The sequence below is a fragment of the Triticum dicoccoides genome, chromosome 5B (genome assembly GCF_002162155.2).
Source record: "Triticum dicoccoides isolate Atlit2015 ecotype Zavitan chromosome 5B, WEW_v2.0, whole genome shotgun sequence".
In the NCBI taxonomy this organism is placed as follows: Eukaryota; Viridiplantae; Streptophyta; class Magnoliopsida; order Poales; family Poaceae; genus Triticum; species Triticum dicoccoides.
The window spans coordinates 624628053-624653697 of NC_041389.1; the positions used below are offsets into that span (position 1 = coordinate 624628053).

The 25645-nt window shown below is 46.8% G+C and overlaps 2 protein-coding genes across 2 annotated transcripts; both read left to right on the forward strand.

Annotated features, from left to right (window-relative positions):
• The first annotated feature begins 20226 nt into the window (after positions 1 to 20226).
• On the forward strand, positions 20227 to 21030 carry LOC119306375 (non-specific lipid transfer protein GPI-anchored 2-like). The gene has a single exon (XM_037582613.1). The coding sequence runs from the start codon at positions 20314 to 20316 to the stop codon at positions 20824 to 20826; it is 513 nt and encodes a 170-aa protein (XP_037438510.1). The 5' UTR covers positions 20227 to 20313; the 3' UTR covers positions 20827 to 21030.
• Positions 21031 to 23988: 2958 nt separating this feature from the next.
• LOC119306377 (non-specific lipid-transfer protein-like protein At2g13820) lies at positions 23989 to 24796 on the forward strand. The gene has a single exon (XM_037582614.1). It carries the CDS (start codon positions 24076 to 24078, stop codon positions 24583 to 24585), a length of 510 nt encoding a protein of 169 aa, XP_037438511.1. The 5' UTR covers positions 23989 to 24075; the 3' UTR covers positions 24586 to 24796.
• Positions 24797 to 25645: the final 849 nt, after the last annotated feature.

Sequence of the window (25645 nt, forward strand, 5' to 3'; positions counted from 1 at the left end):
GGATCGCCTTTTCAATTTTCAAAAAAATAAAAGAAAATGGTGAAAATGTCAAAAAAATAAAAGAAAATAAGTTTCCCATGTGATATATGTTCTAGTTGTTGGGAAAATTTGCAAATGTTAATTTTGACTTTATTTGCAAAATCTCTCTAGAATTTAGTAAAATGGGCATAACTTTTGCATACTAACTCGGATGAAAAAGTTTTTTATATGAAAAATCATCTACTCGAAAAGTTACATCCAAATTTAACCGGGGGAACCCCGTTAAACATTTTTAAAATCCTCAAAAACCTAACAGAAAAAAGTTACGGGGCTTTTAAGATCTAGAGTGGAAAAAATCGAAAAAATTTCAAACTGTGTGGTCAAACTGTGGTCAAACAATGATATAACTAATTATTCTAGAATATTAGTGTTACTAAATAATTATTTCAGTTATTTTGAATTTTGGTCAAAACTGGTCAAACCGTGGTCAAACATTGGTCAAACAATGGTCAAACTAATTATTCAAGAAAAATTAGTGTTACTAAATAATTATGGTTTTTTAAAACAATAGTTTCAAACTCAAACAGTGAAATGTGTCACTTCATGCTCACGCAAAATTCCTGAGGGTTAATAGGATTGACATCTTACTATTGTCAGGAAAACAACAAGTGCAGACTTGGAAACGAGGGAGAATAGAACCCGGAAGTTAAGCGTGCTCAGGCTGGGGCAGTGGGAGGATGGGTGACCGTTCGGGAAGTTAGATGATTAGGAATGATGAGGGGTGATTAGAGATTAGAGGCTAAACTGAGCAGTGATGAGGGGTGGTGATTAGAGATTAGAGGTTAAAATAATTCAGAAATTTGAAAAAAAAATAAAAAAAGAAAAAAAAAATCAAAAAAGAAAAATCATAAAATTTCCTTTAGTCCCCGGGACTAAAGGTGGAGCTCCACGTGGTCGCGACCTTTAGTCCCGGTTCCAGTTTGAACCGGGACTAAAGGGGGGAGGCATTAGTAACGACCCTTTAGTCCCGGTTCAAGAACCGGGACTAAAGGCCCTTATGAATCGGGACTGATGCCCCCTTTTCTACTAGTGACATTGCTTGCAAGCTTATTGTGATGTTGTATTACCGAGTGGGGCCTGAGATACCTCTCCATCATACGGAGTGACAAATCCCAGTCTTGATCCATGCCAAACACCCTCGGAGATACCTGTAGAGCACCTGTATAGTCACCCAGTTATGTTGCAACGTTTGGTACACACAAGGTACTCCTCTGGTGCCAGTGAGTTGCATGATCTCATGGTCATAGGAACATATACTTGACATGCAGAAAATGATAGCAATAAACTTGACACGATCATATGCTACGTTCATAGTTTGGGTCTTGTCCATCACATCATTCTCCCAATGATGTGATATCGTTATCAAATGAAAACTCATGTCCATGACTAGGAAACTATAGCCATGTTTGATCAATGAACTAGTCCGATAGAGGCTTACTAGGGACATGTTGTTGTCTATGTATCCACACATGTATTTGAGTTCCCGGTCAATACAATTACAACATGGATAATAAATGATTACCATGAACAAGGAAATATGATAATAACCAATTTATTATTGCCTCTAGGGCATATTTCCAACATTTAGCACATGTTAAAGCATTCACAATACATTTCAAGCAAGCATGTAAATAGTATGAGCAGCAGAAAGAGTAAAGCATGCAAATTGCAAGAAAGTAAAGGGATGAGATTGGAGTGTGCAAAAGCAAAGGAGACGTGGAGAGTTTTTGGCGTGGTTCCGATAGGTGGTGCTATCGCACGTCCATGTTGATGGAGACTTCAACCATGAAGGGTAACGGCTGCGCGATTCCACGGAGGGCTCCACCCATGAAGGTTCCATGAAGAAGCAACCTTGTCTATCCCACCATGGTCGTTGCCCACGAAGGACTTGCCTCACTAGGGTAGATCTTCATGAAGTAGGGAATCTCCTTGCCCTTACAAACTTCTTGGTTCAACTCCACAACGTGTCAGAGGCTCCCAAGTAACACCTAACTAATCTAGGAGACGCCACTCTCCAAAAGGTAATAGATGGTGTGATGATGATGAACTCCTTGCTCTTGTGCTTCAAATGATAGTCTCCCCAACACGAAACTCTCTCTCATAGATTTGGCAATGGTGGAAGAAGGATTTGAGTGGAAAGCAACATGGGGAAGTCTAAAATTCAAGGTTCAAATGGTTGGAATGGAATCTCTTGATCTCAACACATGAGTAGGTGGTTCTCTCTCAGAAAATGAATGATGGAAGTGTAGGCACATTCTGATAGCTCTCTCCACGAATGAAGAGGGGATGGAGGGGTATATATAGCCTCCACACAAAATCCAACTGTTACACACCTTTGACTCATCTCGGTTGCGCCGATATGTAAACTTGGTGGCACTAATCTGTTCAAAAATATGGACGTTAGGATTCTCGGTGGGACCGACTGGAACAACTCGGTGGAACTGATGTGCTAGGGCTTAGGGAAAACTTCATCTTGGTGGCGCTGATTGCATCAACTCAGTGAGACCGAAGTGAAGAAATAAGCAACAGAGAACCTGTCAAGCAAACTCGGTGAGACCGATTGCAACATTTTGGTGAGACCGATTGCAACATTTCGGTGAGACCGAAATAATTACAACAAGTGATAGGGAATTTGTAAGGCCATCTCAGTGAGACCGAGATCCGAATCAGTGTGACCGAACTGTTAGGGTTTCTGGCAATGGCTATGTCAAATGAACTCGGTGGGTCTGGATAGAAAGAATCGGTGAGGCCGAGTTGGTATTTGGGTTTTGGACATATTTGGATGGAGAAAGTGGCTCAGGGTTTTGGAGCAATATCACTAAGCATTTGAGCAAGTAGACCATTAAGCAACACCTCATCCCCTTTTAATAGTATTGGCTTTCCTATGGACTCAATGTGATCTTGGATCACTAAACTATAAATGAAGAGTCTTGAGCTCTTGTCAATCTTTGTCCTTAGCATTTTGAAGGGGTCCACATCCTCTTGTCCTTGCCACTCCAATGTTGAAATCCTCGGAAACATACTAGATGAAACTATTAGTACAACAAGAGATATGTTGATATTAATTACCAAAATCACCCAGGGAGCACTTGTGCTTTCAATCTACCCCTTTTTGGTAATTGATGACAACATACATCAAAGTGTCAAGTAGATGATAGAATAAGTAATAATTTAAAGCTTTGGAAGAACATGTGACTAGCATAAGCTCCCCCTACATGTGTGTAGGCATCTAATGATAGAATTGAAGAACATGTGAGTGCACAACATGATGGAGTCAACAATGAGCTACATGCATCTTGGCCATATGCATCAGAGCAATAGAAGTGATATGAGATGTACCTTCAAGTTTATGAATACCTCTTGCAATCAATATGTGCAAAAGCAAGAGATCATCATGCACAATAATGTGATGCATATACTTACCTTGTGGTTCTCGAGCTCACTCTTGGAGAAGCATTTTAAGAGACACAAGAGAACTTAAACAAGAAGAATTTTAAGAGACACAAGAGTACCAAGACAGGGATGACATGCAACCGTAAGCACTTATCTGAGTATTAGCATGTCCCCAAAGGATTTGCAATAAGTTCCAAGGATTTTTCTCCCCTAAATTCAAGTTTTCTCCCCCCTGAATCCAACACTGATAATGGGAGAAGATAGGGTGAGATAAAATTAGAGCAAAAAGATATTATGATGAGAGCAAATTAAATGACTGACTCACATATCCTTCCCCTCTTAAGGACATGTGAATTCTCTCCTATTATGAAAATGCATCTTTCTTAGAAGAGCTTTGATGTGCTCTCTCTTGGTATTCAAATAAGCTTTGATGTTCTCTCTCTCTCCCACTTTGACATCAATTTCCAAGAAGGGTATCTTCGGGAATATGAGTCAAGTGAGTGTGGTCCTGGAGAGATACTACAAAGCATAATGTAGCTTAGGATGTTGGTAGAGGGAAAGAATCATTGAGTGTAGCTGAAGAAAATATGCAATAAGATGACAGAAAAAGTTCTCTCAGAAGTAAAGTCGGTTACGTCGATCCAATTCAATTGGTGACTCCGAGATAGAAGGTGCACATCGGTGAGACCTAGGTAGTCCGTTTTCGTGGAACCGATGAACAGTTGGTCAAGTGACCCTTGTGCTTCGGTCTAGCCGATGGGCTTAAATCGGTGACATCGGGTTTAATGCAGAGGATTTTTTTTGTCAACTCAGCTCACTTGTAATAGAACTTTCACAAAGACTTTCAAGGAATTCTATGAAGGATTTTCAATGAATTAGAAACTTAGAGAAAATGACACAGAAAATAGAGAAAATAAGGATCTAGATGAAGTATTTTTGGATGAGAAACACAATAGCAAGAAGAAATGCACAGAAAAAATCAACTAAGAAGAGAAAACACTAGAGAACTTCATCTAGAGATGGTCGGTGACATAGTTACCTATGTTACAGTATTTTGACTTAGGAGTCAAGTGAGATCACTTGATCATAGGTCATACTCATCGTTAAGCTCAAAATGGGGTTATCACTTTTACATAAAGCATTAATGTGTTCACACCATTAGATTTTCTTTGGCTCACTTTTTAGAGCAAAGCTCCCCCTAGATGTGATATCCCCCTAAAGAGGGATCAACTAACCTTGGGGTTTTGTCGATTATGACTTCATGTAGATAGTGAAGATGTGGATGCTCAATGTTGATATAGATCATTTGGAGCATTCCTTTGGAGTTGAATCTCATTTTCCTACATGGGTTAGCTTTGCAAGGAAAAGCACTTGTGTATTCAACATGACAAAAAGTGAGAATCATCATAATGATATTGTCAAAGGATATGTTGAGTATGTTCGTGCTTCCTTGATTTCAACATCCACCACATAGATACTTGGTGATGTAGAGATTGCTCAAGATGTGAGTGAGGTGCAATCTCATAGAGTGAGATTCGTCCAAGTACCTACAAGGGTTAGATAACATACAAGGGTGCAAATACATCCAAGATAAATGATCACCATCATAAGAGAAATATCAAGGATTAGTCACTTAGGCTCATGCCTTGCATGCGTCCAAATGGAAAATTTATTCCAAGTTTAAGGCATCAATGATATTCAGTTCACCTCTAAAACGACAAAATATCTTTTCATCAAGCGGTTTAGTGAAGATATTCGCCAATTGCTTAGCGGTACGAACATGCTTAAGATCGATATCTCCTTTAGCAACATGATGATGAATGAAATGATGACGAATTTCAATATGCTTAGTTCTAGAATGTTGCACGGTATTGTGAGGAATCTTAATAGCACTCTCATTGTCACAAAGCAATGGAACATTTTCACATGTATCCCAAAATCTGTAAGAGTTTGGGTCATCCAAAGTAATTGAGCACAACATGATCCCGCGACAATGTATTCCGCTTCAGCGATAGATAAGGACATCGAGTTTTGTTTCTTGGAGGACTAAGCGACAAGGGATCTACCAAGAAATTGACATGTACCCGAAGTGGACTTCCTATCAACCTTGTCACCGGCATAGTCCAAGTCGGAATAAAAAATAAGATCAAAAGATAACCTTTTAGGGTACCAAATGCCAAAATTTGGTGTATGAATCAAATATCTCACTATCCTTTTCGCAGCTTTAAGATGCCATTCTTTTAGATCCGCTTGATATCATGCAAACATGCACACACTTAGCATAATATCGGGACGAGAGGCACAAAGATACAATAATGAACCAATCATAGATCAGTAAACCTTTTGGTCAATCAGGTTGCCATCCTTAGTCAAGTCAATATGTCCACTAGTAGGCATGGGTGTTTTCATGCCTTTGCTTTCGTGCATGTTGAACTTCTTGAAAAGATCCTTGGTATACTTTGTTTGTGAGACAAAGGTACCTTCCTTAGTTTGTTTGATTTGCAAACCAAGGAAAAATTTGAGTTCACTCGTCATAGACAGCTGAAACTTCTCCGACATTAGCCTTCCAAACTTTTCACTAAAATGGGGGTTAGTAGAACCAAATATGATATCATCCACATAATTTTGGCATACAAATAATTCTCCATTAACCTTTTTAGTAAAAAGAGTAGAATCAATTTTCCCAATTTCAAAGCCTTTTTCAATAAGAACTTGGTCAAGCATTTATACCATGCTCTAGGAGCTTGTTTAAGACCATAAAGAGCTTTGTGAAGTTTGTAAACATGATTGGGTTTCTTGGAATTAACAAAACTAGGAGGTTGTTTAACATAAACCTACTCTTCAATCTCACCATTTAGAAAAGCACTTTTAATATCCATTTGGTATAAGGTGATATCATGGTGATTGGCTAAGCAAGTAAAATGTGAATGCAGTCAAGTCTAGCAACGGGGGCATATGTCTTACCATAGTCCATACCTTCGACTGAAGTGTAGCCTTGAGCAACGAGACGTGCCTTGTTGCGTACCACTTGTCCATCCTCATCTTTCTTATTCTGAAACACCCATTTTGTAGCAATGATGTTTTGATTTTCGCTGGGCTTCTAAACCAATGTCCACACTTGGTTTCTCTCGAAGTTGTGGAGTTCTCTGTGCATAGCGTTTATCCAATCTGGATCCTCAAGAGCTTCTTCTACCTCCATAGGTTCAATACTAGAAATGAATGAGTAATGTTCACACAAGTTAGCTAAACGAGTTTTAGAGCGAGTGATTCTGCCGGTTTGGATGTCATCAAAGATTTTTTTGACAGGGTGATCTCTTAAGAATCTTGCTCTAACTCATGAGAGTTTTTCTTGGGTTGACGTGGAGCATCCTCATTGTCATCTTCTTCTTCATTGTTGTTGGCGTTGTCGTTCGCTTGTGGAGGTGGAGAAGGAGGTCGAGGTGGATCATCTTGATGTACTTCTTCATTTCCTTCGTCTTGATGTGTTCCACTTGTGGATTCCTCCATGTAAACTTGTGGTTCACCTTGATGTCAAGTTGAGGCTTCCACATGAATGGACAAAGTGCTCTCCTTCACCCCTGTTGGGCGAATTTTGCCAATAGACAAATCTTGAATTGCTTCCAGGGGTCTTTGTCTCCTACATCAATTGGCAATTGCTCTACTTGTGAGCCGTTAGATTCATCAGACTTCACATCTACCATCTCTTCAACCTTTCGGGTGAGATTGTTGTAGACACGGTAAGTGTGAGAGTTTGAGCCGTAACCGAGTAGAAAACCTTCATGAGATTTAAGAGCAAATTTTGAACGTGGATGCTTATCAATAATGTAGCACCTTTACCCAATACTCGAAATTATCCAACTTGGGGTTTGTTACCGGTGAGTAGCTCGTATGCGGTTTTGCTGAGAAGCTTGTGTAGATATAGTCAATTTGTAGCATGACAAGCTATTTCAACCGCTTCCGCCCAAAAGGTGTCTTAGTGTTTTGAATTCATCAAGCCTCTTTCTCGCCATCTCAATAAGTGTCCGGTTCTTCCTCTCAACAACTCCATTTTGTTGAGGTATGTACGTAACCGAGAACTCATGTGAAAACCCTTCTTCGTCAAGAAAGGTGTCCACATTAGTGTTCTTGAACTCCGTTCCATTGTCACTTCGAACCTTCTTGATCTTCACTTCAAATTGATTTTGGGCCTTCTTGGTGAAGTTCTTGAAGATCTTTTGTACCTGTGATTTGTCATCAAGAAAGAACACCCACGCAAATCTGGAAAAATCATCAACAATGACCAAACTGAAAGAGTTACCACCAAGGCTCATGTAAGCGTTGGGACCGAAAAGATCCATGTGAAGTAGCTCAAGTGGTCTTCTCGTGGTCATGATGTTCTTCACGGGATGACTTCCTCCAGCCTGTTTTCCTGCTTGACAAGCACTACAAAGTCTATCCTTGTCAAATATAACATCTTTAATACCAAGGATATGATCACCTTTAATAACCTTATCAAGATTTCACCTGCCAACATAACCTAACCATCTATGCCATAACCATCCTTTAGAAGATTTACCAATTAAACAAGTGCGAGGTTTGGCTCTCTTAGTGAAGTCAACAATGTATAGATCACCTCTACGGATACTTGTAAAGACCATATTATGATTATCTCGACGAAACACTTGGCAATCTCCTTCGGTAAATAGAACATGGAAACACTATGAAGATATGATAACAGTTTGTATCAGATCGTTACCGACTCCGAATTGCAGCGGAAGAAGAGTCAGTGTAGATCGTACTTGGAGTCTCTCGAACCATAGATGAACGATCCCGCGACCGCCCATGAGGTGTCCCTCGAATAGAAGACCGAAAGCACGACCTCTCCACGGATTGCAAGTGTAGAGCTTCGCCGTCTAGAGCTAATCATCACCAAATAATTAGAGGGAGGAGATTAGAAAGGCTTCTAATTATGAGGATTACATGAACTAGATCTAGCTCTAACTGGAACAACTAGAACTAGACTAGAGAACTAGAGGAGGCTCCAAAACTAGTTTATCTAAAAGGGCCAAAATCCTCAAGTATATATAGGTTGAAGGAAGGGGAGAGGGGGTGCCACAAGGGGAAGGAAACCCTCCCTCTTTGGTCGGCCAAGGAGGGGGATTCCCCCTCCAATTTGGCCTCCCCCTTCCTTCTATAAGGAGAAGGGGGGAACCTCCACCTATTGGGCCCAAGTGACCCAATGTGCTTTCCACCACTTGGCCTTTTGAGGTCCGATAATATTAAATCTTTACCTACTAATAAAGTACCAATTGCTTATGCCCGTTCACCATTAACAATTTTGCAAAAAAAGTCCATGTCTTTTTTAGTATTCAACTCGCAGTCCTTTCTTAAGTGCGCAGGGAGGCGTTTCAAGTTTGAGGCTGGACCAAGAAGGAGGATTTCAAGGAGATAGTTGCGGCAGCATGGGATTCATTACGCTCGGCCGGGAACCCATTCAAGGTGTTAGACAACAATCTGCGGGCCACGACCGAAGCCCTGCAGAGGTGGAGTGACTGTTGGTTTGGCAACATCAAGATACACATTGCCATTGCAACTGAGATAATATACCGCCTGGACATTGCAGCAGATATGAAGGCCCTAGAGAGGGAGGAGATCGAATTACGTAAGTTGTTGAAGAAGAAGCTCTTGGGGCTCTCTTCCCTGGAGCTCATGATATCGTGGCAGCGCTCGCAGTTACTTTGGCAGTGAGAGGGAGATGCGAGCACTTAGTTCTTCCAGCTTCATGCCCCGCACTGGCGGCACCAGAACACGATCTATGTCGTGCAACGGTTAGGTGGCTACTGGACACGATGCCATCGCCAGGGTAGTGGATGTGTATTATGAGGAGCTTCTTGGCACTTCCCTTGAGCAGCAGTTCTCGCTGAATCTTGACTTCCTGGACCTACCTGCCAAACATGCTAAATTCTCACTTGAGGAAGTGCATAAAATCATCAGGAGCATGCTCCTAGACAAAGCCCGGGGCCTGATGGCTTCACGAGTCATTTCTACTATGTGTGTTGGGACATCATCCAACAAGACTTCATGAGGGCCATGGCGTACTTCCACTGGGAGGAGCGAGGGGATTGCAGTTGATCAATAAGGCCTTGATCATCTTATTGCCGAAGGTGGACGGGGCATCGGACATAAAAGATTATCGCCCAGTTAGTCATGGGCATGGCGTGATTAAGATCTTCATGAATACCCTTTCGGTGCATCTCGCGGAGGATCTGCCGGGGCTGGTTGGCATCCACCAGAGCGCCTTCATTCAAGTGTGATCCATCCATGGTAACTTGATGATGAAACAAGGCACCGCGCGTAAGCCTCACACCCTCATATCACCCACGATCATGCTTAAGCTGGACATATCAAGGGTGTTCGACACGGTACAATGGTGTGTGTTGCTTCAAATGTCTTCCACGCGTGTTCTCATCAACGATGTGCCAGGGGCACCAATTTACCCGTGAGCTGGTCTGAGACAAGGAGATTGGATATGTCCCATTATATTCATCCTAGTGATAGAGATACCTCACCAGTTGTTCGCACGGACTGCTTCGACATGCATACTCGGACCGTTGGACAACAGGGCACTCCAGCAACAAATCTCAATTTTTGCGGATGACGTGATGCTATTTTATAGACCTAGAGTGGTGGAGCTCAGGACTTGCGCTGAGATTTTACATGACTTTGGGATTGCTTCGGGCCTACAAGTCAATTTCCAGAAGAGTGCGGCCTTGCCTATCCATTGCTCTCCAGAGCAGGTGCAACTAATGCATAACCTGCTGGGTTGCATGATCGGCACCTACTGATGTCTACTACGCAACCTTCTTCTTGTAGACGTTGTTGGGCTTCCAAGTGCAGAGGTTTGTAGGATAGTAGCAAATTTCCCTCATGTGGATGACCTAAGGTTTATCAAGCCATGAGAGGCGTAGGATGAAGATGGTCTCTCTCAAACAACCCTGCAACCAAATAACAAAGAGTCTCTTGTGTCCCCAACACACCCAATACAATGGCAAATTGTATAGGTGCACTATTTTGGCGAAGAGACGGTGATACAAGTGCAATATGGATGGTAGATATAGGTTTTTGTAATATGAAAATATAAAAACAGCAAGGTAACAAATGATAAAAGTGAGCACAAACGGTATTGCAATGCTTCGAAACAAGGCCTAGGGTTCATACTTTCACTAGTGCAAGTTCTCTCAATAATAATAACATAATTAGATCATATAACAATCCCTCAACATGCAACAAAGAGTCACTCCAAGGTCACTAATAGCGGAGAACAAACGAAGAGATTATTGTAGGGTATGAAACCACCTCAAAGTTATCCTTTCTGATCAATCTATTCAAGAGTCCGTAGCAAAATAACACAAAGCTATTCTTTCCATTCGAACTATCCTAGAATTCGTACTAGAATAACACCTTAAGACACAAATTAACCAAAACCCTAATGTCACCTAGATACTCCAATGTCACCTCAAGTATCCGTGGGTATGAGTATACGATATGCATCACACAATCTCAGATTCATCTATTCAACCAACACAAAGTATTTCAAAGAGTGCCCCAAAGTTTCTACCGGAGAGTCAAGACGAAAATGTGTGCCAACCCCTATGCATAAGTTCACAAGGTCACTGACCCCGCAAGTTGATCACCAAAACATACATCAAGTAGATCACATGAATATCCCATTGTCGCCACAGATAAGCACATGCAAGACATACATCAAGTGTTCTCAAATCCTTAAAGACTCAATCCGATAAGATAACTTCAAAGGGAAAACTCAATCCATTACAAGAGAGTAGAGGGGGAGAAACATCATAAGATCCAACTATAATAGCAAAGCTCGTGATACCTCAAGATCGTGCCATATCAAGAACATGAGAGAGAGATCAAACATATAGCTACTGGTACATACCCTCAGCCCCGAGGGTGAACTACTCCCTCCTTGTCATGGAGAGCGTCGGGATGATGAAGATGTCCACCGGTGAGGGATCTCCCCTCCGGCAGGGTGCCGGAACAGGGTCCCGATTGGTTTTTGGTGGCTATAGAGGCTTGCGGCAGCGGAACTCCCGATCTAGGTTATTTTCTGGGGATTTCAGTATTTATAGGAATTTTTGGCGTCGGGAACAAGTCAGGGAGGTCACCGAGCTGTCCACAAGACAGGGGCGCGCCCCCCACCCTCGTGGGCAGCCCGGGACTCTTCTGGCCCAACTCTTTCACTCCAGGGGCTTCTTTTGGTCCATAAAAAATCATCAAAAATTGGCACGTCAATTGGACTCCGTTTGGTATTCCTTTTCTGTAAAACTCAAAAACAAGGAAAAACAGAAACTGACACTGGGCTGTAGGTTAATAGGTTAGTCCCAAAAATCATATAAAATAGCGTATAAATGCATATAAAACATCCTAGATGGATAATATAATAGCATGGAACAATCAAAAATTATATATACGTTGGAGACGTATCACCTACCCGTGCAGATATTTGGCTATTCCGTTAAGCATCCGAAAATCCTCGGCTGCGCAGTTTCAATTCCTGGTGGGTAAGCTAGCAAACAAGTTGCCCACATGGCGAGGGAGCTGACTCCAAACGAGCGTTCAACTTCTTCTGATACAATTGGTCCTATGCTCCATTCCCATTCATGCTATCATGGCTTTGGAGCTCCCTGCCAAGATGTTGCTGGTCCTCGAGAAGATATGTTGGTGACTTTTGTGGTGTGCGCAGAGAGAGGTCCGTAGGGGCAAATGTTTGGTGACTTGGGAACAGGTTTGCACACCGAAGTGGGCAGGCGGGCTAGGAATACCAAATTTAAGGTGGGTGAACCATGCTCTTCAAGTGTGCTGGCTTTGGCTGCAAAGATCGGACCATGAAGAGATTTGAAAATTACGGTTTCGAACGAAGCACGAGGGATCTACCATGCGGTAGTTCAAGCACATCTAGGGAACGGCAACATTGTCCTCTTCTGCGAAGGTCGATGGATCAATGGATATGGTGTACAAGAGTTGGGGCCGAAAATCTACAGCATGGTCACGCCGCGGGTGAGCTGCACTAGGACAGTAGCGCATGCCTTCCAAGAAAACTCCTGGGCGTAGGATATTCGGCCAGCTGCCGCTTTGCATGTCATGGAAGAGTACCTGCGCATGTGGCAAGTGGGCCAACTCCACCGCGCGACCCTATCTTGTCCGTCCCGTCTGTTTGGGGTAAAAAGGACAAATCGGGCGGCCCAACGCGCGGGAGCAAATGGACTTTTATCCATTTTGTGTCTGCTTTAGACCCATTCTCGGTCCTCTCGGCCCAAACTTGGTCTGATTTTGGGGTCAAAGCCGACAGAATGCGGACGTTTTTCTCGCCCGTGCGTCCGGCTGCGTCCACGCATGCAGGTGATGGCCCCATCTGCCATCGAAACAAAAAGGGACCCACCACCCACCCACACACCCATCTCTCTCTCCTCCTTTTCACCCATCGCCCCACCAACCACGCAAAGGCCGGCGCACATACGCACGGCGCGGCGGGCGGCGGGGAGCGGCGAGTGCGGCAGGGCGGGCAGGCCGCGGTGGCGCAGGCGAGGATGGGCAGGCCGCGGAGAGCTCAGCTGCGGCAGCAGCAGCACGGAGCAGGCGCCGGCGCGGGACGCGGTCGGGGCGAGGCGCGGCGCGGCCCGGCTGCGAGCGCGGCGAGAGATAACTCCATCGGCCCGAGCCGCTCGCCGTGCGCAGCTCCATGGCCGCAAACCAACAGCTGCTACTCCAGCATCCATCCATCCATCCATCCCTCATCTTCTTTCTTGCGACGAACGAGCGTCTAGCACTCTAGCTAGCTAAAGATTCGAACGATTTGTGGCGAGGCAGGGGCGCGAGCTGCAGCGGTACAGCGCGAGCACCGGCGGGCGCATCGTGGTGGGGTGCATCCCGTACCGGGTGCGCGACGGCGGCGACAGCGTCGGCGAGGGCGAGCTGGAGGTGCTGGTCATCAGCTCGCAGAAGGGGCACGACATGATTTTCCCCAAGGGCGGGTGGGAGCTGGACGAGTCCATGGACGACGCGGCCCGGGGCGAGGCCCTCGAGGAGGCCGGCGTCCGCGGGGAGATGGGCAAGGTGCTCGGCTGCTGGCACTACCAGAGCCGCCGCTACCAGACCACCTACGAGGGCATCATGTACCCGCTCCGCGTCACCGACGAGCTCCAGCAGTGGCCCGAGATGGTGTCCCACAAGCGCACCTGGGTGAGTACAACTTCTTGCTCCTTCAATCTAGCCAGCCGCTGCCGCCGTGGGCGCGTGCAGCACGGGGAGCGGCACGGCGAGCGGCGAGCGCGGCGGGCGGCACGGCAAGCGGCGGGCGGTCGAGTTGCGACGCGCGCACGGTTTGTCGTTGACGGGCGAGCACGGCGCGCGGGCTGCCGCGGTCGGCCTGGCGAGGAGCGGCCGCTTGGGAGGGCTGCCGCTATCGTTTATGTGTTTGAAAAAATGACCGAGCCGGACAATATTTGGGATGGGTGTGCTGCGGTGGGCGCCCGGCCGACGCAAACGTAAACCCGGACGGACACGACCCCGTTGGCACCCCAAATGGACAAAATCCGGACAAAGCGGGCGTCCGTTTGGGGTCGTGCGGTGGAGTTGGCCTTAGTAGTGTCGCTTCTTCACTTGGCTAGCTATGGACAATAGATGTTGGACATCCCATAGGTTGGCTAAGGAAGGGCCTTCCGCACCAACAGGTCTCTCTGTTCTGCGATCAACACGAAGAGAGCATAAATAATATCCTCTGTGTGGGCCTGGATTTGGCAGGCATCATGAGGCCGGACCAGTCGCCTCAAGCTACGGATACACCGGTGGAGTGGTGCACCACGCGATCGACCAACCAATGCTCCAGTAAAGATCTTAAAGCAATCATCACGCTGACTCTCTGAGAGATGTGGAAGCACAGGAACGAGGTGGTGTTTGATGGTGCGTCGCCATCCATGCAGTGGGTGATTACCAACATAAACCGAGGAGGCAGAACTTGGTGGACGACATGACTTCTCAAAGGAGATCTAGGGTCTTTCTTTGGTGAGATAGAACGGTGTCATGAGTAGTCGGTTGTCAAGTAGGGTGGCTCTATTGCATGCGCCCTTGTAAATAGGTGTATCAGTGTATGTAAACTTTGGTGATGGGCTCTATCTCCATTCTTCTTCTATCAATATATGATATGCACCCTCATGCATATTCTAGAAAAAATATATTGAAGTGAGATGCTCTGCATTTGGATAGAAGTGATTTGTGCTCGCAAGTTCAAAAATCTTGTATCAGATCCATTGGCTGCATGTCAGGATGACAAAGCAAGTTGCTGGGGTACTTCCTAACCGGGAGAAAAATACAAGAGCTAGCCAGCAAAAAGCACACCGTGACACCCAATACCTTTGCTAGCTTCCTCTAAGAGCAACTCTAGCGGACACTGTAAAACCACGACCCGCATAAGTGTTTTACGGGTTGAGAAAAACGGATTATAAGGGTCGATTTTACCTGCGGCCAAACAGAACCCGTATAATCAACCCGTAAAAAGGAATATTCTCTAAATATACCATCTTCTTCCTCACGCCCTTCCCATCTCGACCTTCGTCCTCTCGGCGTGTGCGTATCCTGCCTCCGCGACCATCTCCTCGTGCTCGCCAGGAAGCGCGACCGGGCCGGGGCCAGCAGCAGTGCCGACTGCAGCAACAGACAGCCGCAGCGCGCGGGCGGAGGCCAAGACCGTCGGGGCAGCGCGGGCGGCGGCCGAACTCCTACATTCGCTAGCTACACGCGCATCCATTGAGCTGCTAGCTAGCTAGCTAGCTGATCCATTCGAATCGATTCGGCTGGCTAGCTAGCTAGCTAGCTCCTCGTCGAGAGAACTGCAGGCCGGCGCGGCGGACGGCTGACGGGCTTGGCAGACGGGGTGGACGGCTGGCGGGCGCGGCAGTGAGGGCCGGGGCGTGCGCCGGCGGCCGGGGACGGGCGGACGGGAGCGAGCCATGAAGTTCCTGCTGGCAGTTGGACTCCCGCCACGATCTTTCACGTATACAGGTCGTCCTCGAGTCGTCTCCGAAATCCTTATTTTCACGGGTTCGGCCGGGATATTTGCGGTGCCCCTTAAAAAAGTTTACAGGTTGGGGTGGTTTATGGGTTCTATTCTGGTCGTTTTTCGCCTAAAACTGCAAACTGGCGGTTATTTTGCAGTTTCGTGCGTTTTGCGGGGTCTGCTAGAGTGGCTCTAACACGCCATGGACCAGCACCTCGTTCAAGACCAACTATTTCAGCAGCCACATATATACTCCCTCTGTCCCAGAATAAATGACTCGATTTTATACTAACTTTAGTACAAAATTGAGTCACTTATTTTGAGACGGAGTGTGTACTCACTCCATTCCCAATGTACTGCGCCCGCGCTTCCTGACAATCAAGTTTGACTGTAAATTTAACTATTGAGACCGACTGCGGCGGGAGCAAAAATTATACCACTGAATTCGTATTTTCAATACGAATTCAGTTATATAATTTTTGTCCCCGCTGCAATCGGTCTTGTTGGTTAAATTTCCGGTCAAACTTGAATCTCGGGAAGCGTGGACGCACTATATTATGGAATGGAGGGAGTACTATTTTTCAAAAGTACATGACAGTTGCAAGAGTATGAAGTAGTCACCAACGTACACAACTAAATCCACCTCCCACAACAAAAACCACTCCTATAAGAACACACAAATTGGAACGCCAAAAGCACAATCTCACAAGCTTCATCGACGCAAACAAGCAGCATCTAGCTCCAAAGCCTCCAGCCCAAGAAAACGCATCCATCATTCACTAGCAATCCAAGGAGAGGATTCATCGCATGGCGGCCAGAACCATGCCAAGCAGCGACAATATCCTCCTGGCAGCGACACTAGCAACGCTGCTGGTAGCGTCTGCGTCGGCAGTCTGGGTGCACGGCGGCGCTCGTCAGCCTGTACCCGTGCTTGAACTACATCAGCGGCAACGACACGGCGCCCACAAAGTCCTGCTGAAAACAAAGATTGTTCAGTTCCTCGACGAAAGTACGAAAGTACATATCCACTCCAGAAAAAGAGGGAGCGCAGAGCGATGCAGATACGGAAACAGAGCAGAAAACAGGGTAGAGATACTCAGAAAACAGAGCAGAAAACAGAGTAGTGATACTCAGAAAACAGAGCACCAAGTAGGGGCAACCGAATTACTCCGAAATGCTTGCACTGTCAGATGTACAACCTGGATGAAAATGTGAAGTATTTGTGGCAGGCAATTCCCACTATGAAGTGAAGTTCAATGATAATAACATGTTGTTTGTTTTGTTTGAAGAAAACCTGAAACCAAATGTGATGATATTACAAATATAAGACTTTTGCGAACATAGTTTTGTGTTAGGTATGTTTGATTTGAATTTTTTTATTGATATATAAATAAATGTGTTGTCCATTTATCATTTACCTGCTAATTACGCATGTTGTACTAACTATTTTCTTATGCTCAGTTGGGTTGCGCAAATTGTATTTGTGCCATTTTCTTGCATTGTATCATGTTGATTTGTTAACGTTGTTCCTGGTTGACATAATATTTTTTTTATTTTAGTGATTTTTTTTACTTTAAGTGTTTTCTAATTTGGTATATAAAGTTAGAGTGTATTTAAATATTATATGTATCAATTAAAACTGCCATGGTAGCCCATTAATAAATTGTCATGGTAGGTATTTGTTTCAGTGACGTGTAGTAAGCAAGATCAAATGTTAGCTCATATTTTCATGCAAGGGAAGTTTACTCTCACATTGTTCACACTTTCTAAAAAGAAACATCGTCCACACTAGTTTCCTTTTTTTTTATAAACAACTTATGTACAGAACGGCGTTGGATACATAGGTCCCACCAGGCCGATCCTTACATTTCCCCCTTTACAAGTCGCGTCTTCTCAATAGCTCCCAGCTATGGAATTAGCAAATCCAGCTTGGATGCACAATGTAAGAGGATCACACCGCATATCCTTCGGTTTTTCTTTTTGATGGCTCTCACTTGCCCACACTACGCGACTCGGGTCGGGTGTACGGGCGTACAGCCACGGTGCGACTGGAGTGTTAGCACTGCTTGAGTAGCAGTTGTGCGAGGATGACTCAAGCTCGTCGATTCGACGGTGCTTTCGCCGTCGGCAATCATGGAGGTGATCAGCTTGCTTATATCATGCGCGAGTCTGAGGTTCCTGGGGGCATTGTCGTCTCCAAGTTCCAACCCAGACACTTTACGTCGGCAACACCTCAAACATTTATTTATATTTTAATATATATTATTGATCTATCTGTAATAATAGTTTTAGTTATGACTCGTTGTAAATTATGCACCTACTAAGTATCTTAATATGGCCAAAAAATTCTTTAGCATATTAAGCCATTCATATTCTAATGTTGTAATATGGAGAATGCATGAACTTTTTTAGTGCAATGGAATGGTTAAGTAAGTATCAATATATGTTGTTTCCTTAGTAAAGGTGCATGAATACATTTTGATTGAGAAGGAAATACAAACTTATATGAATATATCATAATAGTCTTTAGCTTATCAAATAGTTGATGCATCTGTTTCAAGTGAAAAAAAAAGCTAAAAACAAAACTTGTGCTTGTTTGTTTTACTGAAAATAGTACAATGCAAGGGGCGGTCCTAATTCTTTCATGAAGTCTCAACCGACTCCCTATTTTCAAAATGCACATTCAATTCCCAAGTTTTTAAGTGATACATCCGAGGTCCTAAATCCTTCGGGCCCTCTTTGACCTGCCTGCCTGGTGCTTCGACCGCATCCACATCGACACGGGGCCCAAGAGGCGTAACCACCAAACATGCATATTTGCAACCAAAAAACTAGCCCTAATTCCTTCCAAATCACAGTCTCATTCCCTCTCCCCACCACTCTTTGCAATTCAGAAGGCAATTGATAGCGGAGGTGTTGCTCTGCTGAGAAGCGGAGGCGATCGACGGGTGTGGTCCTCCGGGAGTGTCCGAGCCCATGTTGATCGTCATTCATTTTCCGCCGTTTGTCATCGCCATGGAGTGAACCATGATTGTGTGCTACAAGAAGCTAACGTCGGTGCGTCATGCCGAAGTCGGCGGAGGTTTGGGTTGCAGACTCCCAACACCGAGGCCCACACTGAGGCTAGCCAACCCTCGAGCTCTTCAGAGCCGAGATTGAAGGAAGAGGAGATGGAGGAGGAAGAGAACAAGGATGGAGGCGGTCCCTTGGCCCTAGCAGAGCTCGCTGAGGAGGCGGCGCAACAGAGGAGAAGGAGGAGGTGGTCATGGACGTTGACGCCACAACTCCGGTCGGCAACCTCTTCTCTGTGGTGTGGTTGGAGGAGGAAAAACTGTGTCGCCCTACTGGCGGCCTGGTGTGCCTGTCGTGGGCTTCCATTATTGCAGCGCCAACATGCACCATGCGTGCGATGCGAATCGGCCACCGCAGGAGCTAGGGCAACCTAGGGAGGGAGCCGCGCAAGCATTCCGTATCAGAGGAGGCGGCGGGCGGCTGGGTTGCGTGAGCTCCGATGGTGGGTTCGTCGACCTCCATCTCAGGTATGAGAGAGAGGGGAGATAAGTTGGCTGGGTCGTTGCTGGTGGGGCCTAGATGAGTTCGGTGATATCTAGGCTGACATAGGGGACATGTCTGAGGCTTTTCAATATCCGTCCCTACATGGGCTCAATTTGAAGGGTGCCGCATAATCCGGATATATATAGGTGAGAAGTCAAGGATGGACTTTTTTCTTCTCTCTCTCTCTCCAGGTTGTTCAACCAGACGTACATGGGACAGGACAGGTGTCTGATTTTAGATGCTTATGAAGAGCAACTTCAAGAGATCCCGTATCTCTAAATTAACTGTTGTTTACGGATAGTAAGAGGCAAAAAAACCTCTCGAAAAGATCCCGCAAACTAGCCTTAACTTTAGAGAATTATGTAAAATTGGCATTTTCTCCCCGCAAATTTACGAGAAGATGACCTTCCTGTATCTTTTGGCGGAATTGTAACCGCCTAGTACTTCCGCACATGGCCTGCCGGAATGCCGCCGCCCCACCGAAACCTCGTTGTCGTCGCCGTGTAGCCGCCGCACATGTTAGAACGCCGCAGCCGTGCGCCGATCGCGCCACCACCCGCCGCTCATGCCGCCGCTGCCGCCAATGTGTCGTTGGCCGTCACGCGTGTCACTGACTAGCGGCCGCTAGGCCATTTAGCTAGTTATGTTTAATGACAAATAAAATAGGAAATATTTGGGCAAAGAAGTTTACGGGAACTGACAAAAAATTGCGTCCAGACAACTTCCTCTAAATGTTACGGGAAGCAAAAAAAAAAACTGGTTTTACTGGAAGATTTTTAGGGGAACTCTTGGAGTTGCTGCAAGTCCATTGTATTTGCACATAAGTGAATAGCCCTGGCATGTTTAAGGATCCTTCTTACTCAAAGTATCAAGTAGGCAAGCAAGTCAACTAAAAAAACGAAAAAGCAAGTAAGTTACTTGATCCAAACCGGGAAGCCCTTGTTAAAACTAACAAAACTACACCGTGACACTCAGTACCGTTGCTGGGTTCATCCAGCACGGCATCAATGACGACACCTGGTTATAGCCGCCCCCACGTATCCAATATTTTTCTTGACAAGATTAGGAAGTAAGGACATATGCAGCTCACCAACATCCCCAGCTAATTCCACCTTCCCAAACAAATACCACTCCTATAAATTCACGCTAACCCGAATTTCAAAAGCACAAACAGCTAGCCGGCCTGATCAGCGCAAGCAAGAGGCATCGATCCCAAGAAAAAGCCTCTTGCTTACACTATCAAATACCGATCCAAGGGAAAGAGAAATCCATCAATGGCGGCGAGAGCCATGTCCGGCAGCAGCATCCTCCTGGCCACTGCGGTGGCAGCGGCCCTGCTGGTGGCGTCGGCGTCGGCGCAGTCCGGGTGCACGGCGGCGCTCGTCGGGCTGTACCCGTGCATGAACTACATCAGCGGCAACGACACGGCGCCCACAAAGTCCTGCTGCTCGCAGCTCGGCTCCGTGGTGCAGTCCCAGCCACAGTGCCTCTGCAGCGCGCTCGGCGGTGACTCGTCGTCGCTGGGCGGCATGACCATCAACAAGACGCGCGCCCTCGAGCTCCCCAAGGCGTGCAACGTGCAGACCCCGCCGGCGAGCAAGTGCAACGGCGGTGGCAGTGCTCCTGGCGCCACCACGCCGACCATGCCAGAGGGGGAGACACCGGCCGGCTCGGGGTCGAAGGCGACGCCATCGGCGTACCTGCAGGAGAACGGCGGCTCGTCACTGCGGGGCACGGCGGGCCTGGTGTTTGCGCTCGCGGCTGCTGCGTTCTACGCCGTGTATTGAGCGAGCATCTCGGCCGCTGGACTGAAGCGGTAGCTGGCGAGTGGCGACTCAGAAATTTGTTTCCTGTGTGACACGAGTTGATTTTCATATTGGTTTAGCATTGAGCATTGGCGAGGAGGATTGGTCAGTGTTGTGTTCCACATCTGTACTATAGCATTATTTGATTTCTTGCTGCACTCGAAATAAAGAGCTACTGGTTGTTTTCGTCTTGTTCCCATTGATTGATGGTACAAAGTACAAACACATAGTAGATGTGTCATGTGTGTCTCGTCTTCTCAATAGCTCCCAGCTATGGAATTAGCCGATCCAGCTTGGATGCACAATGTAAGAGGATCACACCGAATATCCTTCGGTTTTTCTTTTTGATGGCTCTCACTTGCCCACACTACGCGACTCGGGTCGGGTGTATGGGCGTACAGCCACGGTGCGACTGGAGTGTTAGCACTGCTTGAGTAGCAGTTGTGCGAGGATGACTCAAGCTCGTCGATTCGACGGTGCTTTCGCCGTCGGCAATCATGGAGGTGATCAGCTTGCTTATATCATGCGCGAGTCTGAGGTTCCTAGGTGCATTGTCGTCTCCAAGTTCCAACCCAGACACTTTACGTGGGCAACACCTGAAATATTTATTTACATATTAACATATATTGTTGATCTATCTGTAAATAGTAGGTGTAGTTTTGACTCATTGTGAATTATGTACCTACTAAGTATCTTAATATGGCCAAACTATTCTCTAGCATATTGAGCCATTCATATTCTAATGTTGTAATATGGACAATGCATGAACTTTTTTAGTGCAACGTAATGGTTAAATAAGTATCACTACATTATGTTTCCTTATTAAAGGTGCGTGAATACATATTGATTGAGAAGGAAATACAAACTTATAAGAATATACCATAAGTCTTTTAGCTTATAAAATAGTTGATGCATTTGTTTCAAGTGAAAACAAGCTAAAACAAAACTTTTGCCTGTTTGTTTTACTGAAAATAGTACAATGCAAGGGGTGGTCCTAATTCTATTCACCAAAGTGTCAACCGAGTCCCTATTCTTTCAAAATGCACATTCAAGCCCCAATTTTTTAAGTGATACATCCGAGGTCCTAAATCCTTCCGACCCTCGTTGACCTGCCTGCCTGGTGCTTCGACTGCTCCACATCGACACGGGGCCCAAGAGGCGTAACGACCAAACGTGCATATTTGAAAAAAAAAACTAATTGCTTCCAAATCACAGTCGCATTCCTCTCCCCACCACTCTTTGCAATTCAGAAGGCAATTGATAGCGGAGGTGTTGCTCCGGTGAGAAGCGGAGGTGATCGGCGGACGTGCTGCTCCGGAAGTGTCTGAGCCCATGTAGATCGTCATTCACCGTCCGCTCTTTGTCGCCTCCATCGTGCGAACCATGATTGTGGCCTACAAGAAGCTAACGCCGATGCGTCATGCCGAAACACGGCGGAGGTTCGGGTCGCGGACGCCCAACACTGGACCCACACTGAGGCTGGCCAAGCCTCGAGCTCTTCAGAGCCTATATTGAAGGAAGAGGAGATGGAGAATGAAGAGAAGGAGGATGGAGGCGGCCCCTTGGCCCTGCAAGAGATCGCTGAGGAGGCAGCGCTGCGAAGGAGGTGGAGGTGGCAATGGACATTGACGCCACAACTCCGGTCGGCAACCTCTTCTCCATAGCGTGGGTGGAGGAGGAAAAACTGTGTCGCCCTACTGGCGGCCTGGTGCGCCTATCATGGGCTTCCATTGCTGCAGTTACAAAATGCACCACACGTGCGACACGAGTCGACCATCGTGGGAGCTAGGGCAACCTCGGGAGGGAGCCGCGCAAGCATGCCGCGTCAGAGAGGGCGACGGGCGGCTGGGTGGCATGAGCTCCGATGGTGGGTTCGACGACCTTAATAATCTCATGTACGTGAGAGAGGAGAGAGAAGTTGGTTGGGTGGTCGCAGGTGGGGCCTAGATGAGTTCGGTGATATTTGGCTGACACGGGGATATGTCCGAGGCTTTTTCATATCCTGTATGAGCTCAGTTTGAAGGGTGCCGTATAGTCCGGATATATATGGGCGAGAAGTGAAGGATGAACTTTTTTCTTCTCTCGTTCAACCAGACGTATATGGGAAAGGATGGGAGGGTCCGATTTTAGATGCTTATGAAGAGCAACTTCAAGAAATTCCCTATCTCTAAATTAAGTGTTGTTTACGGAAAGTTAGAGGCAAGAAAACCTCTCAAACAGATCCCTCAAATTAGCCTTAACAATAGAAATCCAGTAAAAGTGAAATTTCTCCCCTCAAGTTTACAAGAAGATGACCTTCCTATATCTTTTGGCGGAATTGTAACCGCCTAAAACTTCCACACATGGCCCGCCGGAACGCCGCCGCCCCACCGGAACCTCGATCGAATGCCGCCGCGCACAGACCTGACATGTCAGAACACCGCCGTTGTGCCGTCGGTCGCATCACCACCCGTCGCTCATGCCGCCGGCTCCGCCAATGTGCCGGTTTCCGTCATTTGTGTCACTGACTAGTGGGCGCTAGGTCATTTAGCTAGTTGTGTTTAATGAAGATGAAAATATTTAGGCGAAGAAGTTTACACGAACTGACAAAAATTGTGTCCAGACAACTTCTTCTAAAAGTTACGGGAAGGTAAAAAATTGGCTTTACGGGAAGATTTTTAGGGGAACTCCTGGAGTTGCTCTAAGTCCTTTGCATTAGCACATAAGTGAATAGCACCTCGCAAGTTCAAGGATTCTCCTCCTCAAAGTATGAAGTAGGTAAGCAAGTCAACTCAATGAGAAAGAAAAAGCAAGCAAGTTCTTTTGCGGTTGATCCAACAAGCAAGTTACTTGATCCAAACCGGGAAACCCTTGTTACAACCAACAAAGCTACACCGTGACAGTCAGTACCGTTGTTAGGTTCATCCAACATGGCATCGACGATGACACATGGTTATAGCAGCCACATATCCAATATTTGTCTGAACGATCAGTGTACGACAACTCGAGGAATTCCGAGAAAGAAACCATTTTCTTGACAAGATTAGGAAGTAGGGACATGCAGCTCACCAACATCCCCAGCTAATTCCACCTCCCCAACAAATACCACTCCTATAAATTCACGCTAACCCGAATTTCAAAAGCACAAACAGCTAGCCGGCCTGATCAGCGCAAGCAAGAGGCATCGATCCCAAGAAAAAGCCTCTTGCTTACACTATCAAATACCGATCCAAGGGAAAGAGAAATCCATCAATGGCGGCGAGAGCCATGTCCGGCAGCAGCATCCTCCTGGCCACTGCGGTGGCAGCGGCCCTGCTGGTGGCGTCGGCGTCGGCGCAGTCCGGGTGCACGGCGGCGCTCGTCGGGCTGTACCCGTGCATGAACTACATCAGCGGCAACGACACGGCGCCCACAAAGTCCTGCTGCTCGCAGCTCGGCTCCGTGGTGCAGTCCCAGCCACAGTGCCTCTGCAGCGCGCTCGGCGGCGACTCGTCGTCGCTGGGCGGCATGACCATCAACAAGACGCGCGCGCTCGAGCTGCCCAAGGCGTGCAACGTGCAGACCCCGCCGGCGAGCAAGTGCAACGGCGGTGGCGGTGCTCCTGGCGCCGCCACGCCGGAGGTGCAGACACCTGCCGGCTCGGGGTCGAAGGCGACGCCATCGGCGTACCTGCAGGAGAACGGCGGCTCGTCAGTCAGGGGCACGGCGGGCCTGGTGTTCGCGCTCGCGGCTGCTGCGGTCTACGCCGTGTCTGCCGTGTAGTGTGAGTGAACATCTCGGCACTGGACTGAAGCGGTAGCTGGGTGGCTACTCAGAAATTTGTTCCTTTGTGTGGCATGATTTGATTTTCATATTGGTTTAGCATTGAGTATTTGGGAATTGGGAGGAGAATTTGGAGTAGCATTATTTGGTTTGTTGGTGCGGTCGAAATAATGAGCTACTGGTTGTTTTCGTCTTGTTCCCATTGATTGTTGGTACAAACGCGTAGTAGATTCTTTTTTTCTTTTCGAATGATGGTTATCCTGTATTCATTAAAAATAAAAGAGTTGTTCAGTTAATTAAGAAAAACTGGGCGAAAATCATCACAACCGCTCCCTCCCCCCTCCCCCCCACACACACTCCAAGGAGGGCCATGGCGAGACAACACACATGTGTCCTCGTCATCACTCCTCCCCTAGAGGCGTCATCGCCATTCCTACGCTCTCAGCAAACGACTCCGACTTCGCCGTTGGTGATCGACGACAACCCACACTGAAGCGGACACGTGAAACTGCATGAAAATCTGCCTCAAAACTCAGTAACTGGCGGCCAGACAACGCAACTCCGACTCTGACGGACAAAACCAGGCATGGCTGGCGCCACGGAAGGTCGCCGAACGGGCCACATGCAGCCGGTCATCGTATACCACAGGGGCCCCGCAGCAGCAACTTCAACTCCACAACAGCAAACAAACTGAGACAATCCCGCGGACACGCCGAAGAAGAGCTGACTACCGCAACCATTGCCGTGTCGCCAACATCGCTCCCACCGTCATCGTTGTCACAGGAGTCTGGACGCCACAACCATCGCCAAACCACCGGTCCCCCCTGCCGATGCCGAGCTCCGAGACGAAGCCCCCAGAGGGAAAACGACACACCAAAGCGTCGCCATCGTCCGATCACAAGATTATGGGTTTCCCCTGGAGAGGTCGCAATGGCCGGATCCGTGCGGGAGGGGTGCAACAACACAACACCGATGCCTCCAGGAAGGTCAACGACGGGCTCGGCCACCACCATTGATAGTCACGACACAAGGCCGAGACAGGGTGTTCACCCAAGCAGAG